The sequence below is a fragment of the Aricia agestis genome, chromosome 6, assembly GCF_905147365.1.
Source record: "Aricia agestis chromosome 6, ilAriAges1.1, whole genome shotgun sequence".
Classification (NCBI taxonomy): Eukaryota; Metazoa; Arthropoda; class Insecta; order Lepidoptera; family Lycaenidae; genus Aricia; species Aricia agestis.
This window is the reverse complement of record NC_056411.1, coordinates 101,634-125,005: the sequence shown is the minus strand read 5'-3', so window position 1 is coordinate 125,005 and position 23,372 is coordinate 101,634. Positions and strand designations below refer to the sequence as shown.

General features: G+C 32.3%; 1 protein-coding gene and 3 long non-coding RNA genes across 6 annotated transcripts; 2 read left to right on the top strand and 2 right to left on the bottom strand.

Moving 5' to 3' along the window:
* The first annotated feature begins 475 nt into the window (after positions 1 to 475).
* LOC121728306 lies at positions 476 to 10,851 on the top strand. 3 transcript variants are annotated; one of them, XM_042116459.1, is made up of 3 exons: positions 476 to 484; positions 9,891 to 10,091; positions 10,413 to 10,850. In XM_042116459.1, coding segments are annotated over exons 1-3 (552 nt in total). In that variant the 5' UTR covers positions 476 to 482; the 3' UTR covers positions 10,762 to 10,850. The 3 variants fall into 3 exon arrangements, with proteins under 3 accessions (XP_041972393.1, XP_041972392.1, XP_041972394.1); XM_042116458.1 differs by lacking the exon at positions 476 to 484 and adding an exon at positions 9,630 to 9,787 and having other exon boundaries at positions 9,889 to 10,091; positions 10,413 to 10,851; XM_042116460.1 differs by lacking the exon at positions 476 to 484 and adding an exon at positions 9,631 to 9,803.
* LOC121728307 lies at positions 3,016 to 4,123 on the bottom strand. The gene is made up of 3 exons (XR_006035774.1): positions 3,970 to 4,123; positions 3,464 to 3,540; positions 3,016 to 3,097 (listed from the first exon to the last, which is right to left on the bottom strand). It is a non-coding gene; the product is annotated as an uncharacterized LOC121728307 (long non-coding RNA).
* Positions 6,548 to 7,682, bottom strand: LOC121728308. The gene is made up of 3 exons (XR_006035775.1): positions 7,502 to 7,682; positions 6,996 to 7,072; positions 6,548 to 6,629 (listed from the first exon to the last, which is right to left on the bottom strand). It is a non-coding gene; the product is annotated as an uncharacterized LOC121728308 (long non-coding RNA).
* A 3,997-nt stretch (positions 10,852 to 14,848) lies between the features above and the next one.
* Positions 14,849 to 16,030, top strand: LOC121728309. The gene is made up of 2 exons (XR_006035776.1): positions 14,849 to 15,282; positions 15,387 to 16,030. It is a non-coding gene; the product is annotated as an uncharacterized LOC121728309 (long non-coding RNA).
* Positions 16,031 to 23,372: the final 7,342 nt, after the last annotated feature.

Sequence of the window (23,372 nt, the reverse complement as noted above, 5' to 3'; positions counted from 1 at the left end):
CTGATACATTGATTAGCCGAAAATTAACTAAGCTATGATCATTTTTAATTTGACTAGCGATTTGTTTGTTTTCGTTCATTGCTTCACTATTAACTATCAAAAATGCAAATTAAATGTCAAAAGAAGGAATTGCAGACTGTCATTGCTTTCAAAAATGTTCTGGGAATTTCAAATCTGATACTTTTTGAAACATTGATCAGACGAAAATTAACTAATCTGTGATCATTTTGATTTGACATGCGATTTGTTTATTTTCGTTCTTTTGTCAGAATTCCGAATTTCAATTTTTCAGACGATACCGAATCCTAAATTCTTCTTCATTATAGAAATGAAATTGATTATAATATACATTTTTTGCAAATAAAACGAGTACTGCAAATAACAGTTTATTTGCATAATCAACGTATTTCTAACGAATTTTTATTAAAACTTCATAATAAATGTGTTTACGAACCTTGTAGTAACGTAGTTTCAAAGAGAAAATGTAGATTCATATAAAAAATAAATTGAATTCACAAGTTAATTCACCCACAATTACCGATTAGTTGACACAGCTTTTAACAAACCTTTAATCTAAGATCACGGCTTGACAAGCGTTTCGGAAACCCAAAATGGCGGTTGACATATCGTTCTCGAGTCAAATTGAACAGCTACCGTCAACTGACGCGCTGATCAAATTAAACTAACTAACCGTGCTTCTAGCAACCCAATTGTTACTTGACAAGAGATTGAACAGGCGATTAGTTAATTTTAGAGTTGATCAGCCTTTCAGAAACCGGGTGTTAAGTCTTTCTTCATTATAATGGGACTCCTTAAGCAAAGTGTTCAACGCTGATATATGACTAGATATTTCCAGTTGTGCCAGTTCATATCTTTTAGTAACAGATTGGAGGGAGGCATGTAAATATGTAATTTCTGATTGGAGACTGCATACCTCTGCCTCATATGAACATATCGTACTTTCCAATTCCTTGGTACTAGCTAAATATTTGTTCCTTATTAAGATTTTGTCTTTAGCAACTTTCGTTAGTTTAATAATATTTTTCTTATTATTTATTAATAATTTTCTGGTTTTTTTAATGCATTTATTAATTTTTATATATTTTTTTAGTTTATTTTTGCTTTGAAATGTGTAGGAAGGTATGCTGTCATCACCCGTTAAATCAATTATTGGTAATAAAGTATTCTTATTGTTTGTGACATCTTTGTCTATAATACTAGGATCCCTCCCAAATATTTCTTGGAACAAGTTTCATGTTTGTGAGGATTTGTGTTCATGAATTTCGGTTTCAAGCGACTTAATCTGTGTATGGGCTTCATCGAGTCTCTCTTCCACATGGTAGTGTTGCTCAGGGCCTCCTCATACTCATCCCTACACTGGTCGAAGCTGTCCACCATATCTTGTAATTGAATATTCTTTTGACACAATTCCTCATAATTTATGTTTAACTTATTCAATTCAATTTTTAAGTCGCTATTTCTTTTAATAATATTTAACATGTCTTTTTCATGATCCTCGCGTTCAGAAAGCAATATTTCATTTTGATTTTTACACTCCTTAAGTTCCTGAAGTGTCAGACGGAGTTGCTCCTCAGTCTGACGAGCCAGGGTTCCTCTAGTCATCATAATAGCTAACAGTAAACTATAAGATAATCAGTTAATTAATTGACTTATCTGTCTATCAATGACCCAACTATCTATTAGCTTGCACACCTGACACTTTCCAATATCTTCAGAGAGACCCAACCACTCGATATCTTTAGATGGTGAGATATATGCTCGGTGTAGAGGGGTCACGCAAGCTAGAGTGGGGTGTGTAAGATGTTAAAGAAGATACAAGTCTATGCCAGGCCTACAAGCTAACCTATCAAGAAATATAGCATAAAGCAAGTGACAACGAAATGTGTTTAATTTTCTAAATAACTACAATGGCAGTGGAATAGATCTAACCAAGTCCTCCTTATATGATCCTGTCACTCGATATCTTTAGATGTTGAGATATTTGGTCGGTGTAGAGGGGTCACGCAAGCTAGAGTGAGGTAAGAGGGTTGTTAAAAAGGAACGACAAGGTTCATCAGTTCCACGGACCGGCCTAAGTAACCTATAACGAAACAGCTGATATATTGCTTTCCTCTAGCGGTGAATTGTGATATTATGGTGATTATTATGGCCTATCATCAATTTATATCAGCTCGTAATAGTAAATAATAAAATTATAATCCAATTTAAAAGATTTCTGTTGAGTTTTGAGCGTTTTTAATACAAAATTTAAATTACCTTGACAGCTGATCGCCGTTGACGTAGGTCACTTTCAATTTTACACAAAACTTGTTCACAGCACTGAGATTCATTATTTATCTTATTACTACTACCTATTATAATTAACTTATTAACTATTTTTAACAGTTTATTAAAGATTTATAATTATTTTACAATTTTTAATCGGGAGATATTACAATGACAAGATAATAGTAGGGTTGCCAGCGGGGGAAAAAAAATTCTTCTTTAATTTACGTCTTTAATTTACATGAGTAGGGAGTTATTGGGCATTCTGTCCCACCTCCGTTCGCTCGCGCGCTCGCTCACTTTGGTGAAGGTGGGACAGAATGCCCAATAACTCCTGTTCGTTTATGCATCAACTGATGGTAAATGAAATGACATGCTCACGACATGCACCTCTGTCCGCTCGCGCCCTCGCTCACTTTGGTGTGTCAGTGTGCCACTTACGTTTATGCATCAACTGATGGTAAATGAATTGACATGCTCATGACATACACCTCTGTTCGCTCACGCCCTCGCTAACTTCGGTGTGTCAGTGTGCCATTTACCGTGGGTAAGATCACGTACCGATCATACTCCTAACTCGTGATCGGTTACGGCCCATGGTAAGATCACCTACTTTTTTACCAAAAAACATACCTCGGCTTAAATATACTAACACACTATGATGTTTAGTATGTTTAAGCTTACATTTCAGGGGATAGGAATTTAGGATCTTATCAATAATTAAACACCAGTTTTTTATGCATTTATACAAATAAACAAAATAATGTCTTCGTTTGTGTCATGTAGAATTCTTCGTCATTGATCATCCGATCTGGAAAAAGAAAACCGAATGTTATGTACATCCACACTTACATAAAATCACCATTTAGAGTCACGAGTACTTTAAAACTACGACGACGATTAAGGATGTTTGAGTAATGTTTCATCTAAAAATTATGGATTAATTATGTTTCTTTGACTTATTGGCATTCAAATAATCTCGAAAATTTTAACGTTATATTATGCAATAACAGTTTTACAGGAAATATATTATGAATTTTTATATTTAAATTTGTTATTATTAAAATAACTATCGGTTATTAATTATTATTCTGATTAAATAATTACCTCTAATATGGTATCTACTACATAAACCTCATTCAATAAACTAGATACATTTAGATTCAAATTTACTTACAATTAAATAATGCCTGGTCTAATCCTTTTTCTGCGTTCCGCTGTGATTTTTGATGAACTTCTCTAATTTTCAAGCATCTGAAAAAATGAAAAAAATAAATATATATTTTTTTTTCCATCAAACAACACACGTAAAAGTATAATAGTGTTTTATGAATAAGGTAAGATATTTATATCATATTACATTATTCAATTAAATTTATAACTCATCCCTGCCATACCTACTCTGTAAAAAAGTTAATGCAATAAAATCATGAAGCTAATATAGGAAAATACTATTCAATAAGACTACCACATTAGATTTAAATATTTGATGGGTAACGAATAAATATATTGGTAATTATTTAATTTTAAAATGTATCAATGTTATTACATTGATACATTATTAATATTATTTATTAATAATGAATCTATTTCAAAAACTAAAATATTATCAATTTAAATCAAAACTTAAATAATTGTGTAATGAATTAAATCTATAATGAATACAATAACTACTACACTTACTTTTAACTATTCCTTTATCTTCCCATACACTTTTGATGTACTGAGCTGAAACCACGATGATACCTCTGCGCACTGCGTTGCAAATGAATGAGCCATCAGCCAAGACGGGAAATCATAGGAACTGCAGAACGACTGAGTCGCTAGGGTTGTCAAACCTACTATATAATATTATAGTATCCTACTATTTTAAGTGATCAAATACTATATTTCTAAAAAAATAGTAGGCGAAACTACTATATTTTGCGTAAAGCAGAACGCAGTCAAGCTAAAATGAATCTTATTCCAAAAACGTTGTATTGTATTGTGTGCGTGCCACGTGATTATTTTATTTTTTCTTTTTTTGTCATCTACTATATTTTTTAAGTTGATAACTATATAATATGATAAATAAGTATTATATATGATAGAAAAAAGTTGGTAACTCTATTAGTCGCACGCAAATACATGCACACACGATGTTCCTGTGTTGAAACGTGAAGTTATCCATCCCAACATGGTGTTGCGATAATTCAAATTAATAGTTATACAAATAATCAGTAAGACATGAATAAATTCGATAAGATTTATCCAATAAAAATTAAACCATGCGTCAAATTCATAACTAAGTAAAATAAGGAATTATAAACATCGATAGACCGTGCTTGTAAATAATTTTTGAAACAAATAATTGTCACATTGATGTCGTTACGCATATTATATATGCGTAAATGAATTTAAAGGATGATAATTTTCATAATTTGATTGGAGGTAAAATAATCATGTTTATTACCCACAATATTCATTTATAATTTATTGGATTTATAGGGTAAAAACTGATCGCCTCTTAAATTATCTCTTTAATCGAGTTCTCGCTTCTAGTTCACATCCCTGATCTGGAAAAAAGTGCAAGCTGTCAAACAAGAATATAATATTACACATACATACTGTAAAACCAACACTCGTTTTACGGTAGGGGAGCCGAAGAGAGGATTTCTGCAGTTGCTCGAGCGCGTCAGCTTATTTAATTAAGCTAATTATATTAAGCTTGTGTATGCTTCCCACATGTCTCTAGTTAACGTGGTATAGAAATCAGCTTATCTGAGTGGGGCGTTAAAAAAAATATTTTTAAGTATCAAATTGTCAGATTAAAATAGAGAACGTTGTGTAGACCCCAAATAAGCTTTTATTTAAAGCACTTAAAGTAAAGGGAAAGATATAAAGATTTGAAATTTTCAAAAATTAAAGTCCATATTTAAAAAACAAAGCCTTCTTGATTTATTTTTTTAATCCTGCTTGACGATTACATGTTTGTTTCCTTAAATTGAATAATAAATTCCCTTTTAAGACAATTTTTATATATAATTACTTTTTTAACTTCTAAATAGCTGCATTTTGTCATTGCCCCACTGTCATAATATTTTTTTCTCCTCATTACTTAATCTACGAAATCTACTAGGTCCCCATGTCACTCGAGTAACTACAAAATTAGCTTGCTCGCCTCCCTACTATGGACAGCGGCAGAGATACAATTACAAAGCATTTCAATGAAACGCCGCAGCGAGCGCGCCACGTAGATTCGTCTTTATTCAATTTTATTCCATATTCAGCTACATTGATCAATAATAAGGTCGAAAGTTGTACTTAAGGCATCATTAGTTTAAATAACGTTTATGAAGCGTTTATATTTCATAATTACCATATTATCACAATTCACATACACACATTAAATATTCGGATTTACTTGCTTGTTTAAACAAAATAATTTATTTAATTTAATCTCTTCTTGGGAATTAGGTATTGGTTCAAGATTAAATTCGCTATAAAAGTATGCAACATTTAACATGCTTAAAAAAATGCACAGATGTATAAAGATACTTATCTAGATTTTGAAAATTTGGATGCATGATCAGTCAAATCAAATCAAACCATTTATTTCAGAAAATTTACATTCCATATAACGTTAGTAAACAACTAAGAATTGCTTATAATATATAATTAATATTAGTATATTTCCTAAAAATGTAGAACAAACTATATTATGTAGAATAAATAACAATAAATAAAAAACTTTACTAAACATTAATTAAACGAAAAACGGATTAATTATTATTAAGAGTAGGGAGTTATTGGGCATTCTGTCCCACCTCCGTTCGCTCGCGCGCTCGCTCACTTTGGTGAAGGTGGGACAGAATGCCCAATAACTCCTGTTCGTTTATGCATCAACTGATGGTAAATGAAATGACATGCTCACGACATGCACCTCTGTCCGCTCGCGCCCTCGCTCACTTTGGTGTGTCAGTGTGCCACTTACGTTTATGCATCAACTGATGGTAAATGAATTGACATGCTCATGACATACACCTCTGTTCGCTCACGCCCTCGCTAACTTCGGTGTGTCAGTGTGCCATTTACCGTGGGTAAGATCACGTACCGATCATACTCCTAACTCGTGATCGGTTACGGCCCATGGTAAGATCACCTACTTTTTTACCAAAAAACATACCTCGGCTTAAATATACTAACACACTATGATGTTTAGTATGTTTAAGCTTACATTTCAGGGGATAGGAATTTAGGATCTTATCAATAATTAAACACCAGTTTTTTATGCATTTATACAAATAAACAAAATAATGTCTTCGTTTGTGTCATGTAGAATTCTTCGTCATTGATCATCCGATCTGGAAAAGGAAAACCGAATGTTATGTACATCCACACTTACATATAATCACCATTTAGAGTCACGAGTACTTTAAAACTACGACGACGATTAAGGATGTTTGAGTAATGTTTCATCTAAAAATTATGGATTAATTATGTTTCTTTGACTTATTGGCATTCAAATAATCTCGAAAATTTTAACGTTATATTATGCAATAACAGTTTTACAGGAAATATATTATGAATTTTTATATTTAAATTTGTTATTATTAAAATAACTATCGGTTATTAATTATTATTCTGATTAAATAATTACCTCTAATATGGTATCTACTACATAAACCTCATTCAATAAACTAGATACATTTAGATTCAAATTTACTTACAATTAAATAATGCCTGGTCTAATCCTTTTTCTGCGTTCCGCTGTGATTTTTGATGAACTTCTCTAATTTTCAAGCATCTGAAAAAATGAAAAAAATAAATATATATTTTTTTTTCCATCAAACAACACACGTAAAAGTATAATAGTGTTTTATGAATAAGGTAAGATATTTATATCATATTACATTATTCAATTAAATTTATAACTCATCCCTGCCATACCTACTCTGTAAAAAAGTTAATGCAATAAAATCATGAAGCTAATATAGGAAAATACTATTCAATAAGACTACCACATTAGATTTAAATATTTGATGGGTAACGAATAAATATATTGGTAATTATTTAATTTTAAAATGTATCAATGTTATTACATTGATACATTATTAATATTATTTATTAATAATGAATCTATTTCAAAAACTAAAATATTATCAATTTAAATCAAAACTTAAATAATTGTGTAATGAATTAAATCTATAATGAATACAATAACTACTACACTTACTTTTAACTATTCTTTTATCTTCCCATACACTTTTGATGTACTGAGCTGAAACCACGATGATACCTCTGCGCACTGCGTTGCAAATGAATGAGCCATCAGCCAAGACGGGAAATCATAGGAACTGCAGAACGACTGAGTCGCTAGGGTTGTCAAACCTACTATATAATATTATAGTATCCTACTATTTTAAGTGATCAAATACTATATTTCTAAAAAATAGTAGGCGAAACTACTATATTTTGCGTAAAGCAGAACGCAGTCAAGCTAAAATGAATCTTATTCCAAAAACGTTGTATTGTATTGTGTGCGTGCCACGTGATTATTTTATTTTTTCTTTTTTTGTCATCTACTATATTTTTTAAGTTGATAACTATATATGATAAATAAGTATTATATATGATAGAAAAAAGTTGGTAACTCTATTAGTCGCACGCAAATACATGCACACACGATGTTCCTGTGTTGAAACGTGAAGTTATCCATCCCAACATAGTGTTGCGATAATTCAAATTAATAGTTATACAAATAATCAGTAAGACATGAATAAATTCGATAAGATTTATCCAATAAAAATTAAACCATGCGTCAAATTCATAACTAAGTAAAATAAGGAATTATAAACATCGATAGACCGTGCTTGTAAATAATTTTTGAAACAAATAATTGTCACATTGATGTCGTTACGCATATTATATATGCGTAAATGAATTTAAAGGATGATAATTTTCATAATTTGATTGGAGGTAAAATAATCATGTTTATTACCCACAATATTCATTTATAATTTATTGGATTTATAGGGTAAAAACTGATCGCCTCTTAAATTATCTCTTTAATCGAGTTCTCGCTTCTAGTTCACATCCCTGATCTGGAAAAAAGTGCAAGCTGTCAAACAAGAATATAATATTACACATACATACTGTAAAACCAACACTCGTTTTACGGTAGGGGAGCCGAAGAGAGGATTTCTGCAGTTGCTCGAGCGCGTCAGCTTATTTAATTAAGCTAATTATATTAAGCTTGTGTATGCTTCCCACATGTCTCTAGTTAACGTGGTATAGAAATCAGCTTATCTGAGTGGGGCGTTAAAAAAATATTTTTAAGTATCAAATTGTCAGATTAAAATAGAGAACGTTGTGTAGACCCCAAATAAGCTTTTATTTAAAGCACTTAAAGTAAAGGGAAAGATATAAAGATTTGAAATTTTCAAAAATTAAAGTCCATATTTAAAAAACAAAGCCTTCTTGATTTATTTTTTTAATCCTGCTTGACGATTACATGTTTGTTTCCTTAAATTGAATAATAAATTCCCTTTTAAGACAATTTTTATATATAATTACTTTTTTAACTTCTAAATAGCTGCATTTTGTCATTGCCCCACTGTCATAATATTTTTTTCTCCTCATTACTTAATCTACGAAATCTACTAGGTCCCCATGTCACTCGAGTAACTACAAAATTAGCTTGCTCGCCTCCCTACTATGGACAGCGGCAGAGATACAATTACAAAGCATTTCAATGAAACGCCGCAGCGAGCGCGCCACGTAGATTCGTCTTTATTCAATTTTATTCCATATTCAGCTACATTGATCAATAATAAGGTCGAAAGTTGTACTTAAGGCATCATTAGTTTAAATAACGTTTATGAAGCGTTTATATTTCATAATTACCATATTATCACAATTCACATACACACTTTAAATATTCGGATTTACTTGCTTGTTTAAACAAAATAATTTATTTAATTTAATCTCTTCTTGGGAATTAGGTATTGGTTCAAGATTAAATTCGCTATAAAAGTATGCAACATTTAACATGCTTAAAAAAATGCACAGATGTATAAAGATACTTATCTAGATTTTGAAAATTTGGATGCATGATCAGTCAAATCAAATCAAACCATTTATTTCAGAAAATTTACATTCCATATAACGTTAGTAAACAACTAAGAATTGCTTATAATATATAATTAATATTAGTATATTTCCTAAAAATGTAGAATAAACTATATTATGTAGAATAAATAACAATAAATAAAAAACTTTACTAAACATTAATTAAACGAAAAACGGATTAATTATTATTAAGTAATTGTTATTTAAAATCAAGCAAAATTATATAACATTAAAACGGACAAACATACGCACATACGTATCAACTCGCGCTTGATAACTTTTACACATTTTTGATGACAAAGACCTTTTTCCAACATAAAAGGCGATGCACGTTGGAACAAGTCACAATTTTTCAAGTGGCTTCGCACCAGTCTTCAATTTCAACGAGAAATAAAAGAATATAAAATGTCAGTGAGTATAGAATTAATATTATTATTCTTTTTTGTGATTAATTCATCAAGATGGGAAAATAATTTATATTTCTTCTTTAATAGGTCCGATTCAGAGTTTGAGGCCCCATCTGTGGTGTCGGTAGCACCGAAAAAGAAGTCAAAGGCGTCAAGCAGCAAACGCAAGGCCGGCCCCGAAAAGCAACGCGACTCATCGCCTCCGCTGGAGTTGACCCGCACCTCATCAGACAAAAGTGCTCAACGAAAGCGAAAATACTCCTCGCCGCACGAAGTTATAACTACACGGTAAGTTCGATTATTATATACTTTACGTTTGCTGAAATTCTATTTCTGATTCTGCTGGTTTTTAATTACTTACAAAGTGTCTGTAATAGTCAACACAGTCCCAACCACCATAATTCAGTTTGCATACAATGATTTCCTACTTTTTATTATTTATCAAAACTTAGTTCAGTATCCTGTTGAAGTCTGATAAAACTAGGCACCTAATTGTTTACAGTCAAAAGTGAATGTGCAATACACTTATTCCTATTTTGTTTGTTTTTTTACTAATATTTTTTCTCGATTATTGTATTTTAATGATATGTTAATTTTGTATTTTTACAGAACAAGGAGACCGGACTTATTCAATATCTTGCGGGCTGAGGAAGCTAGTTGCAGTGAACCCAAATCTCGTGGCGGGGAAATAATATCAAGCTTCTCCAGCCGAGTTTCTACGGGAACGTCTCGTCGGACTGCGAAGACCGGTGGCGAATATTTTGTGGACCTCAAGATCTACAAAAAATCGGACTACGTGTCTCACGCTGCTAATGTGCGATACAAGACGGCGCTGGTAAGTGTGAAGCTCCAGTGCGACGAGTCATCATCGTCTTGGGAGGCACTGCAAGGCTTCTTAGGACAAGCTTTTACCGAGTTTGAGGAGTCAGAGCCCGTCCATTACAGTGACAAAAAATAAAATTTACTAAGTAGGTTTACAGTTAATCAATTTATAGTAGATATTAATTTTCTTTTTATTATACTAGAATAGATTTATAACCTTTTTATTTTTTTTTACATTAATATCGGTTACTGTATTATTGTTTTGATAGCATTGCCTTTTTTAATATAAAAAAATGCCTTTCTGTACGACGTGTAACGTATCTGTACATAGTAAATCATGGGTAGGTCATTTGCGAAGTAATTCACATAGAAAAAGTAGTAAGACAATAGAATACAGTGATGGTGTAGAAATCGTCAGCTCTGCATTTCGTAATCGTATTGTAACTTATAAGATATTACCTCTTGATCAACTTCAGTTAGCTTCAGTAGATATATTTTTTTTCGAAATTCGTAACAAGTTAAAATCTCTTTTAGATGAAAACCTTATTAAACATTCATGTGTTAAGGTTAATTTCGAACTATTTGGGACGTTTTTGAAGTTCAACAATAATTCACAAGAAATAAAATCTTTTGGAACCAAGAATAAAATATTACATAGTAATTATGATTTTGAAAAAATATATTTGGAAACAGTTAGTTATTTAAAAACTAGTATAGAGGAATTTGAGGATCGTGACAGTGGGTGGACATTTTTAAATAATTTATACATTGAGATTAATATCAATAAATATCAACCACTTAGCGGTTCGAGTTTTATCAGTTTACCCAAATCAATTCAGGCTAAAAAGGCGTGTTTAAATATTATGAATAAAGATCAGCATTGCTTTCTATGGAGTGTGACAGCAGCCTTATATCCAGCTAAAAATCACCCTGAAAGAATTTCATCATATCCTAATTTTCGTGAATTATTTAATATAAATGGAATGTTTTTTCCTGTGACTTTCCATGACATTAAAATTTTTGAAAAAAATAATCCTAATATTAAGTTCATAATTTATGGTTTAAAAAAAAGTAAAACTATTGTTGGGCCGTTGTATAAATCAGACATTAATAAAACATGCAACGAGAAAATTATACATTTGTTGTATCTAGAAAATAATAACACTTCTCATTATTGTTTGATCAAAGAACCTTCTAGACTGTTTAGAAGCCAAGTTACATCTCATCACAGCAAATTGTACTTCTGTGATTTGTGCTTGATATTTTTCAGTACTTCTAAGGAAGTTGAAAACCATTTATGTGGAGGCGTTGTAACTGTCCTCCCAAATAAGGGCTCAGTAATTAAATTTAAAAACTATGCTCGAAAACAAAACATGCCTTTTTGTATTTACGCAGATTTTGAGTCGATGCTACAAACCAATACTGAAGCTAACTGTTCTTCTAGCAAAAATACGACTACATTGCACCAACATTTACCTATAGCTTTTGGTTATTATATTGTTTGTCGTGATGACCCTAGTTACAATCGGTACGTATCATATCGAGGACCTGGTTGTGATAAGCAGTTTGTAGATTCGATTCTTAAAGACGTACAAAAAATATTTGATATACTTAGTACACCAGTCCCTATGATATTTTCTACGGCGGATAAGTCTGATTTTGATAATGCCACACGTTGTCATATTTGTGAAAATTTTATTTTTTCGGACAAAGTCCGTGACCATTGCCACGTTACTGGTCGTTACCGCGGAGCTGCGCATCCGTTTTGTAATTTACAGTATAAACGCCCTTCATTCGTCCCCATTTTTTTTCATAACTTAGCTGGTTATGATTGTCATCTTTTTATAAAAGCGTTAGGTGAGGTTCCTGGTAATATTAAAATAATACCTAAAACAAAAGAAAACTACATCTCATTTACCAAATTTGTACCAGTTACGAATAATCAGTTTTTTCAACTTCGATTCGTGGATTCATTTAAGTTTTTGGGAACAAGCTTAAGTAAATTGTCAGAGACATTAAAACCGGAAATGTTTAAAAACTTACAAAATCATTTCCCCGATGAAGATGAATTTCAGTTACTCACTCGTAAAGGCATTTATCCATACGAATATATGAACTCGTGGAAGCGGTATGACGAAAAAAGTCTACCCCCAAAAAAATGCTTTTATAGTTCCCTAACTGATCATGATATTTCTGATGAGGATTACCAGCACGCGTGCTTAATTTGGTCAACATTTCAAATCAAAGATTTAGGTAGTTATACGGATTTATATCTAAAAACTGATGTGCTTTTACTGGCAGATATCTTTGAAAATTTTAGACAGACTTGCAAGCAACACTATCAATTAGACCCAGCTTTTTACTTAACAGCACCCAGTTTATCTTTTGATGCGATGTTATTAAAAACAGGAATACAATTGGAACTTATCGATGACTTGTCGATGGTGCGCATGTTACAGAGTGGTATCAGGGGAGGAGTATGTCTGTGCTCTCATAGACATGCAAAAGCAAATAATCCTTACTTAGAAAATTACAAACCATCAGAATCTCCTTCCTACGTCACTTATATTGATTGTAATAATTTATATGGATATAGTATGTGTCAATATTTACCATTATCAGATTTCAGATTTCTCAATGAACAAGAAATCAACAAATTAAATGTAACCGAAATACCGATTGATGCAGAGTGTGGTTATATTCTAGAAGTGGATTTACAATATCCTAAACATTTACATAACTTACATAATGATTTACCATTTTGTTCTGAAAAATGCATTCCACCCGGGGGGAAAACTTTCAAACTAGTTCCAAATTTATATGATAAATTTAAGTATGTTATACATTACATTCACTTGCAAACATGTTTTAAACATGGTTTAATATTAAAGAAAATTCATCGAGTGATTAGTTTTCGACAAAGCCCGTATTTGAAACAATACATTGATTTGAATACTGCTCTGAGACAAAAAAGTTCCTCAACATTTGAACAAGACTTTTTCAAACTCTTGAATAACAGTGTGTTTGGAAAAACTTTAGAAAATAATGAGAAGAGGGTCAATGTGCATTTAGTTAATCAGTGGGTTGATAATAATAATGTGACTAAGAAAAGGCAATGTGCACAAAAGCTTATCGCTCGTCCAAATTTCCATAGCGTGACAATTTTTAGTGAAAATCTAGTTGCGGTACAATTAAACTCTGATCAAATAATTTTGGATAAACCAATATACATTGGTTTTACCGTACTAGAATTGTCAAAAAGTCATATGTATAACTTTCATTACTCTGTTATTAAACCTTTTTATAAAAATAATGTACAGATGTGTTACACGGACACTGATAGTTTTGTATATCATATACGGACCCATGATTTTTATGATGACATAAAAAAACATTTTTTGCCTTACTTTGATACTAGTAATTTTTGTAATACTAATCAATATGATTTACCCATTCAAAATAAAAAAGTTCCTGGTTTGTTCAAGGATGAAATGGCGGGTAAAATCATAAGTGAATTTGTAGGCCTTCGTTCAAAGTTATATTGTATTAAAACCATAAATAGCACAATCAAAAAAGCGAAAGGAATTAAGAAAAATATTGTCAGCAATTTCAATGTTACTGATTACCAAAAAACTCTGTACGAAGGCAACATTGTTCATAAAACAAATGTTTTATTTAAGTCAATAAAACACGAGTTGTACACATGTGCTGTGAAGAAAGTTGCTCTGTCTGGTGATGATGACAAGAGAGTCATATCTAAAGATAAAATTTCAACTAAATCATGGGGACATACTAGTATATTTAACTTTTAACTAGATTTAATAAGCTGTACCTAATTAAGAAATTCTTTGTATTATTTACTTTCTTAGCATAACCTGTGTATTTAGTATGTATATTATGTAGATTTAGAAATAAAATATCATTTACTAAATAAATTTGTTTTATTTATTATTTCTCAACTACATAGATTTTGCAAGCAAACCTGCAGGCTGATGCTAAATTCAAGTAACGTAAAGTTTTATCAAGTTGAAACATGCTTTACTTGAGTAATCTGAATCCACACGTGCCGCGCGCGCATGCCAATATCCCTAGCATGGCCGCCAGTACAAATACGAAAGTATAGACAAACTGTGGACTTGAGGTGTCATTCCGATCTTTTTTCGTTCCGAAAAATTCAATTAAAATGCCACTTTATGACAGACTATAGTCCTAAAAATTCAAATAATATCCTACTTTATGACATAGGCTATAATCTGTCATAAAGTGGCATTATAATTGAATTCTTGTCGGTCGCAATTAGTCGCGTTAAAGATCGGAATGGCACCTCAAGTCCACAGTTTGTCTATACCTACTTTCGCGTTTCTACTGGTGGCCATGCTAGGGCTACAGGTAGTACAACCTACGCTACGTATATATGAGCGCGCGGTACTGTTTGTAACATGAGTCCTCATTCATAATAATGCCACCTACATGATGCAATCACTATAATAATGTGAAGACTTTGTTTTAGTATTCATTCTTGCGTCGATAAGCACTGTAATTAGTTACTCACGTCTACATAATTTACAAAACAAAACTTAACTTATATTATAGTTACTCACGTGTACATAATTTACGTATTTTTTGGTAATAGAGTCTTGGACCTGACTACACAACGGTAAGTTGATTTATTATTGATTTAAGTCATTAAAATACATTTAAAAAATAATCGTTAATTCCAAAGATTGCTGATTTGGTGTTAAATATTTTCTTTTTTTACAGATAATGGAACGCGTAGAAGATTTGACTGCTACATCCGAAGACAATGTCTACCGACATGAATATGGGGATACTTTCCAGTATGCTCAAGATCCTTTGGAAGGATTTACTGAAGAGTTTTTAAAAATGAAAGCTCAGCAAAAGCCGAACGCTGAGATTCGGGAACGTCGTCCAGCAAAATTAAGAAAAAAATGTGTTTCTAAAAGTGCACTAAGTAAACTACATAATATCCCAGTTCATTCGTTTGTGGTAAACAGCGTTCCCAAAAAAGGTTTCCGTCTGATAAAGATCTCAGTGTTTGATTTAGATGGATCCCAGCAACATTGTGACAGTATAGACGATGATAATTTTTTGTTATCCGCACAATATGTTGTGAATGAAAACGGTGATGAAATAATGGACCAAACCGAGAAGTTAGTCAGTAATATATCAAAAAAAATATGTAATTACAGTTATACGAGTTGGTTTTAGTTTACTTTGGTATTAAGTATTTGTTTTAGCTGTAGGGTCGCAATAGACTTTAGAATGAATAAGTCGATAAAATTGCAAGATATATAATTTGTATGAAAATAATATAAGTTAGGGTTTGTTTTGTAAATTAATGTGTACGTAATTATTGCTTAAATAAATTGTATGTGTGATGTGAATATATTTGTTTTATTTCTATTTCATTCAACTTTAATTATTTAAATAAAAAGCAATAAATATAAGTTATTTTTTATTGAAAGTGTACATTATTTTCTAAACACCATTTTTTTAAACATAATACATTTTTTAATGCACAATACTTCTTATGAATAAAACAGTTATACGATTCTTCCTTACAATACAGATCGTACAGAATGTTAAATCTTGGAATGTCTTTGTAACTTATATCTACAATATTATTATGATCACACAGTTCTTTCACCCATTTCACTTTCTCTTCACCTTTTACGATAATGTTTCGGTCTTTTAAGTAAGGTTTAATAATTCTTCTGAATTCTCTGTAATCGATATAGCCTTCGCTCCATCGAAACCCTCTATTTCTTTCTAACCACCGAACATTCTTTTTTTCATCATCGGTTAGCGCTGAGAATGGGTATGGTGGTTTAACATAAAATGTATGTGTATGCTGTCGAGTGGCTATACATAATTCTTTTACTAAAAAGTCGTTATTATTATTTTTAAATCCTTGTAAGTCAACGATTATTGTATTACTATTCATGATATTTTCTTAACGATATTACTCAAAGGCTTATACTCAAATATGCAGTCGTTTAAAATCAGACAATATGCAGCTGTCTGATCAGGTATTTCTTGGTCTGTTTCGATTTCTACTCTCACGTCGATTGAGCCTTTTAACGTTTCGTGCTGTCGCGAACAGTCGATAACGAATAAGGGAGCAACGTCTCTGAATTCTTTCAAACTCATCAACGGCTCTGACCGACGTCCGTGATACGACTGTTGAAATCTGGCATACTGTTCGTATAATAAAGTAAATTTGTCTTCTGTAAAACTGACGTTTAATCCCTCATATGGATAGTATGACGAATTTAAAAACACTCTCACATCACGTACGTGACAGTGATCAAACTCCGCCATCGACAATTCACTGTTGTTTTTGCGGTTGGTTTGTAAAGCTAATACAATAAATCGCGGTTTTTCTATTTGAGATGAAGTTTTAATGGACCAAGTATGTTTACGAGTTTTGGGTAATAATGGATACTCGTATAAATCCCAGTTACGATATGCTAATGGAATAGCTAGATCTTTTTCTAATTGTTTTAGTAAATTTATTCTTTCGCGGTCAGATACTTTAATATGAGGTACTCTCCAGATAATTTTACTTATAACAATATCTTCCAAAACTTCTCCTGTTTTCAACTTGATTGCATTAAGGTTAGTGTTACATCTAAGCAACACTAACTCATGTTTGCAGTTAATGATAATTTTTTCATAATCTTCCGCAAATCCTAAAATCTTGTTTAGAGGAATGGATACAGAAAATTCTCCACCACTTGTATTATTTATACCTTCTGGCGACCACCCCCAAACTCGAGCATATTTTGATTCGTTTTCATTTAAGGACAGATAAGACTTTATGGTCGTAGTTACACCTGCGTTTTTTATTTTATCTATTTCTACTCCATTTAATTCATATCTTATGTCTTGAAATAGAAATAACGCTGGATTATTAACGAAATGTACATTTGAAACCTTTTCTTTAGTTGTCCTGTTGTAGACAATTACTTTGCCTTCGATATACAAACTGCTGAGCGAAGGCAGCACATATAGGTCTTGTTGATTGATGGGGATTCGTATTTCATCATTCTTGTTGAAACTTGTTACATACGGTCTGTACGAATGATACTCAAAACTTTCGATGCTGTTGTCGTATGAGGTTTGTTGAGATATGTTTAAAATATTCATTTTATTAAACCAATTAGCTTGAGGTATTCTTTATTGCTTTTGGTAAGCTTCTTTTTTAACTGCTGTCGTGTGTCTTTGTGAGAAGATCTTTTAGGACTGACTTGGACATTTGATATGGCAGGGGTTTTATGAAAATTTATCATTTTTTTCTAAAATGTAAATACAATTGTACCTCTTCACCTCGTAAATTTATTTCTTTGTTATCAGCGTCTAACAGTCGTATATTGATGGAACTAATAGAAGTTTGATTGACTGGAAAATAAATTAAATTTTTTGGTATTTCTATTATTCGATAACCAGGAGGTACATTAGGTACAAATTCGTAAATAATATGGCTTGCTTTTCCGTTCACAAATGAACCACTAACTACATCACATTCAATCCTCACGATAGTTGTTGATAGAATGCTGACAGGATACTGTGAATCAGTGCTTATATTAGCTTTTATTGTTTCCATTCCAAAGCCTAGTATGTTGCCAATTGAATCATCTTTATTAAAATGAACGTCTTTAGAACAAAATATATTTGTTTTCAATGTGTTATTATTGCATCTTAGTTTAAGCAGTGTATTTTTTATGTTAGTTTTCAAATAATCACAAATATCTTGAAGCTCGTAGGACCCTTCAGGAATTTCGATCATTTCATTATCACCGTAATAAAACTTGTTGTTTCGTCCATCAATATTAGGTATAGAGTTGAAAGTTGAAAAGTGCAAAAGACCACATTCATAGTCTCCAAGAAGTTCCAACGTCGGAGAATAGTTTGTCGTCAAAGAGGCTCCGCTCCCGGTTATAGATACAGTGAAAGACATTTTGATACTGACACGTTTATTTATTTTTAATATTATTTAAATGTTTCTTCCAATATTTTTTTAAAAATTTAATACATAGATGACCACAGTTTGTTGTTCCAAATGCTTGATGTCTGTTATAATTATAGTTTATGGGCAAATTATACATATATTTCATCAGTTCTAATGGTGGTTTTAAATTACCAAAGCTATCATAGTATTCTACGTAGCTGTTTTGTTTTACATAGGCTACCCAATGTGTGCCAGGATTCACGTTACTATCTAAATTTACAATTCCACATTCTATTTTTCTAGGTTTTAAAGGCAACTTATCTCTCATGTAAACGCCGCGAAAGTATGGAATATCACTAGCATACTCCAATATGTCTAAATTCGTGAGCGCACGCCTGGGCAGCCGCCTAATTAGTTTTTTGATGGGTTCAAATATAACCCTGCTCCTTTTTTATGAGGTTTAATATATAATCCTTTTCCAAGAGCGACCGCTTCCATCATTCTGTTGTGTCTTTCAGATTCTTGGAGACTCTTTTGTGCCGCTTTAGAATCGTTTACGGCTTTGGCTATACCTGCCGCACCTCCTGCTAATGAACCTAACGCCGACAATCCCGCAAAAATAGGAATAAGCGGTAAAAGTCCACCACATTTTGGAAGTGGAATTATACGTGGTAAACATATTCCTTTCTTTTTGCTGAACAGTTTTTTCGCAGCTGCATACGCATATTTTATAGCAGAGTGATGATCCTTGGATTTAAGTTTTTTTAAATGGGCATGTATTTTTTTAATACCTTTCTTAAATGATTTAATACCACTTCCAGCTCTGATTTTTGTTTTCATAGCATTTTTTACTATCCACGAGGCAATCTTTTCTCCCTTACCAGCATCTTTTGATTTCAACCTCTTCTTTGCCATACTCAAAAGTTCTAAATCAGCTTTACGTCGAGCACTAGGATCTTTATTTATATAAGCAATATCGTGATGCATGCAAGCTTCATCCAATTTGTTAACTCCTCGATCGCCTTGTAGTATTCGTTTTTGAAGTTTCGTCCCAGGACCGCAAAATTGATATCCAGGTAAATGCAACTCAAACGGTAAATGGTCTATCAAGTTATTGATTACACCACTACCTTCCTTCATTGATAAGTATGTATTGTGATATAGCACTGATTATGTGCTTTATATATCTAAATAACTAATTCACTTTTATCTATCCAACTGTTTTCTTCGGCACTCAATCCTAACCACTTCACAAAAAGTTTGTTGTCTTTTTTCTTTAGAACTTTTTCGATAAGATAAATATCAGGAAATTTAGTTTTTTGTAATTCTTTTCCATAAAAACAACCAACAATGTTTTGTTTATGTTTGTCTTGTAATTGATACGTTTGAGGACTAGTTTCGTTGACTTTTATGATGCGAAATATTTCCGTTGACCAATTAGGGGTGTAGCCTTTATAAAAATCTCCTTTGTATTTACTTATACGAACAAAATCGCCAACTCGAAAAGACGATTCTTTGCGTACTTTTTTTGGCTGTTGGCTTTTGATAATATTCAATCGAACTGTATTTTGATTTGAACTGTTAACGTCTATTGGTTTATGTTTTGTAATGCGGTGCAGAGTATTGTTATAATTCTGCACAACGGACTTCAAATTATTTTTATACCATTCATATTTTCCACATAAACTAAATAATTTGTAAAGACGTAATTTTATAGTTCTTATCACTCGTTCGACGATAGAAGCTTTTTTTACAGAACATGTGGAATAATGATTTATGTTATAAGTTTTCATTAAATGCTTAAAAGAATCGTTATAAAACTCTTTACCTAGATCTGTTTGTAAGTTTTTAGGTTTTCGTGTGGATTCTGATAATATACTGCACATAGCACTTGATACAAATTTTTTAGATTTTGATTTTAACGGTCTAACCCACACGTATTTTGATAAAACATCAATTACTATGAGAACATATTTAAATCCTTTATTAATCGACGAATATTTTTGTAAGTCCACTAGGTCAGCTTGCCATAAATCATCCAGACCTTTAATGACTGTATGTCGACGAGCGAAGTTTCGTCTCGCTCCTCTGTGTAGTTCATTCACTATATCTTGTTTACTCATTCTGAACAGATTTTGCTGCAATCATGTTATCGATTTCTTGTTTTGTGTAGTAGATTTTACTAAAATTTGTAGTAGTAATTTTTTCTAAACTATGAAGAAAGTTTCTGACATTACTTTGGATTTTCATCATTTCATTTTTAAGGGCTTGGACACTTTTATCTACGTATTCTTTATTCACAGCCTCGTCGTCTTTTTCTGGAATTTGCACCCCTTTTAATTTCGATGACTTTAAATCGAATTCCCCTGTATCGGACCTTACCAATGTATCGCTAAGAATTTCAGAAAATTCAGATAATCGTAAACGCTTATGAACGTGATGACCAAATTTGTCTATATTCATTGCCGTCTTGCTGGGTTCTGCAGTGTAATAGAACTGCTAAATTTTCCTGATGGCAGCCTTATATATTTCATTTTTTTAATGATACCAGCTTCCTTCATTTCTTCAAGTATGGCATTAACTTCATTATCTAATCCCGTATTACCAGCTGCCCGAGATGCAAGTAATATTTTTAGTCTCTCAACTAACTCATTAGGATCATTCCAGTATACTAAATCAGTGTCTTTCTTAACTTCTTTCAAAATGTTGATTCCTTCACCTCGCTGAAGACTTTCTACGCTACTGGTATTATTTCTAGCGAATTTAAATAGTGGCTTTATCACGTGAGTATATTTGAACCCTTTATTACCATTTATTTGGTTCGATGGTTTCCAGTTACGTTTATGTGCATTTGTGTCGATGAGTAGCAATTTATAATTTTGTAAGTCTTCCTCTGTAATAATATCTAAATTAGGTTTTTTTTTGTACAACAATTCTGCCAGACCAGAAGTTTTTTTTAAAGAGCGGCTTCTAATTTTCAGAACTTTTCCATCATCATGTAAACGGGTTTTGCCTAGCCAAAGTTTTCCTCGTTCACTTCTTACTCCATATGGTATATCTTCTTTCAGCGCTTCAGACGATACAGACCAAGACAAAGAATCGTTTGCGATACTCGGTGATGATTGAATAGATTTAAATGAGTTCTCATGGATATCATTATCCTCAGAAGGTGATGTAGTAAGCGTTTTGTCAGGTGTTTTAGAACTAAAGTCGTCATTATCTGAATTTTCTTCATCATCAAGATCCGTCTCAGATTCTTCAAATTTTTCATGTGAACGATTTGAAGATTCTTCTTCGTCTTCTTCATGACGTTTTTTTTCAGTTTTGCTTGCTAATAATTTTAGCGGACTGACGATCGGTTGAAATATCGTCTCCAGTGCCATGTCATTTGTGTTTTTAGTATTTTTTATCATTTCTACCTTTCTTTTCACTGCAGACGCTGATTTCACAATTTGTTCCTTAAGATTCCGCTCCATGTTAAGAATTCTACTCTGATTGATGTCTCAAGTTATACTACTACGTAGTGGGGTACGTATAAGCTTTATAGAATAAATTAATCCACTATTATAAATGTATCAAATTTCATTCTGTAACAACCATTATTTCGTTCACAATCCTTATTGATTACCACATAACTGTACGGTTTACTCCACACAGTTGAACACATTTCACGGAATTGCGACCACGTCATATCAGACCCTACATGTTCATCGTAGATGTGTCTTAGATTAATCTCGTCTTGTTTAAACAATATGATGAGATTGGCATTATCTCTTACTAGTTGTTTCGGTATTTTAGTATAAGTTTGGTTAAGATAAAAGCAATCAATATTTTTGTGACGACCCATAGCAAAATAATCACGTATATTATTTTGATTTTCGCATGCAACATCGTCAAATATTATGATAGAATTAGGTAAGGCTTCTTGTGGACTTAAAATTTCACTGTTATGATTATACTTGTGATACGATGTATCCTCAACTTTTTCCAATACTTTTTCTAAAAAGACGTATTTAGGTTGATACAAAGACTTTGAATACACATAAAGGTTTCTGAATCGTGGACCATTCGGGTGTAGTAACAAACTGATTACTAAATTTGTTTTCCCACAGTTTGAGGGACCACAAACAATACTGCGAATGGTATTTGGTAGTAAATTTCCATGTCGCTTAACTTCATTTTTAACTGCAGGACAGACACATTCTAATTTAAGTGATTCTTTTTGTTTCAGAAATTTCATATCTGTTTAATCCAATCGACCACTGTGATTAGTGGATTATGACAAAATGATAATCATGCAGTGTGTTGACTCATATAAACAGATAGCTTCAAACATACGAAATTCAATGTTCCTATAATAGCTCTCTAGATTTTTCAGCCGTCCAATCATCGATGAGAAGCGATTTTTGATCACTTGATGCATGAACGAACAGAAGTTATTGGGTATTCTGACACACCGAAGAGAGCGAGGGCGCGAGCGAACAGAGGTGCATGTCATGAGCGTGTCATTTCATTTACCATCAGTTGATGCATAAACGTAAGTGGCACACTGACACACCAAAGTGAGCGAGGGCGCGAGCGGACAGAGGTGCATGTCGTGAGCATGTCATTTCATTTACCATCAGTTGATGCATAAACGAACAGGAGTTATTGGGCATTCTGTCCCACCTTCACCAAAGTGAGCGAGCGCGCGAGCGAACGGAGGTGGGACAGAATGCCCAATAACTCCCTACTATTAAGTAATTGTTATTTAAAATCAAGCAAAATTATATAAC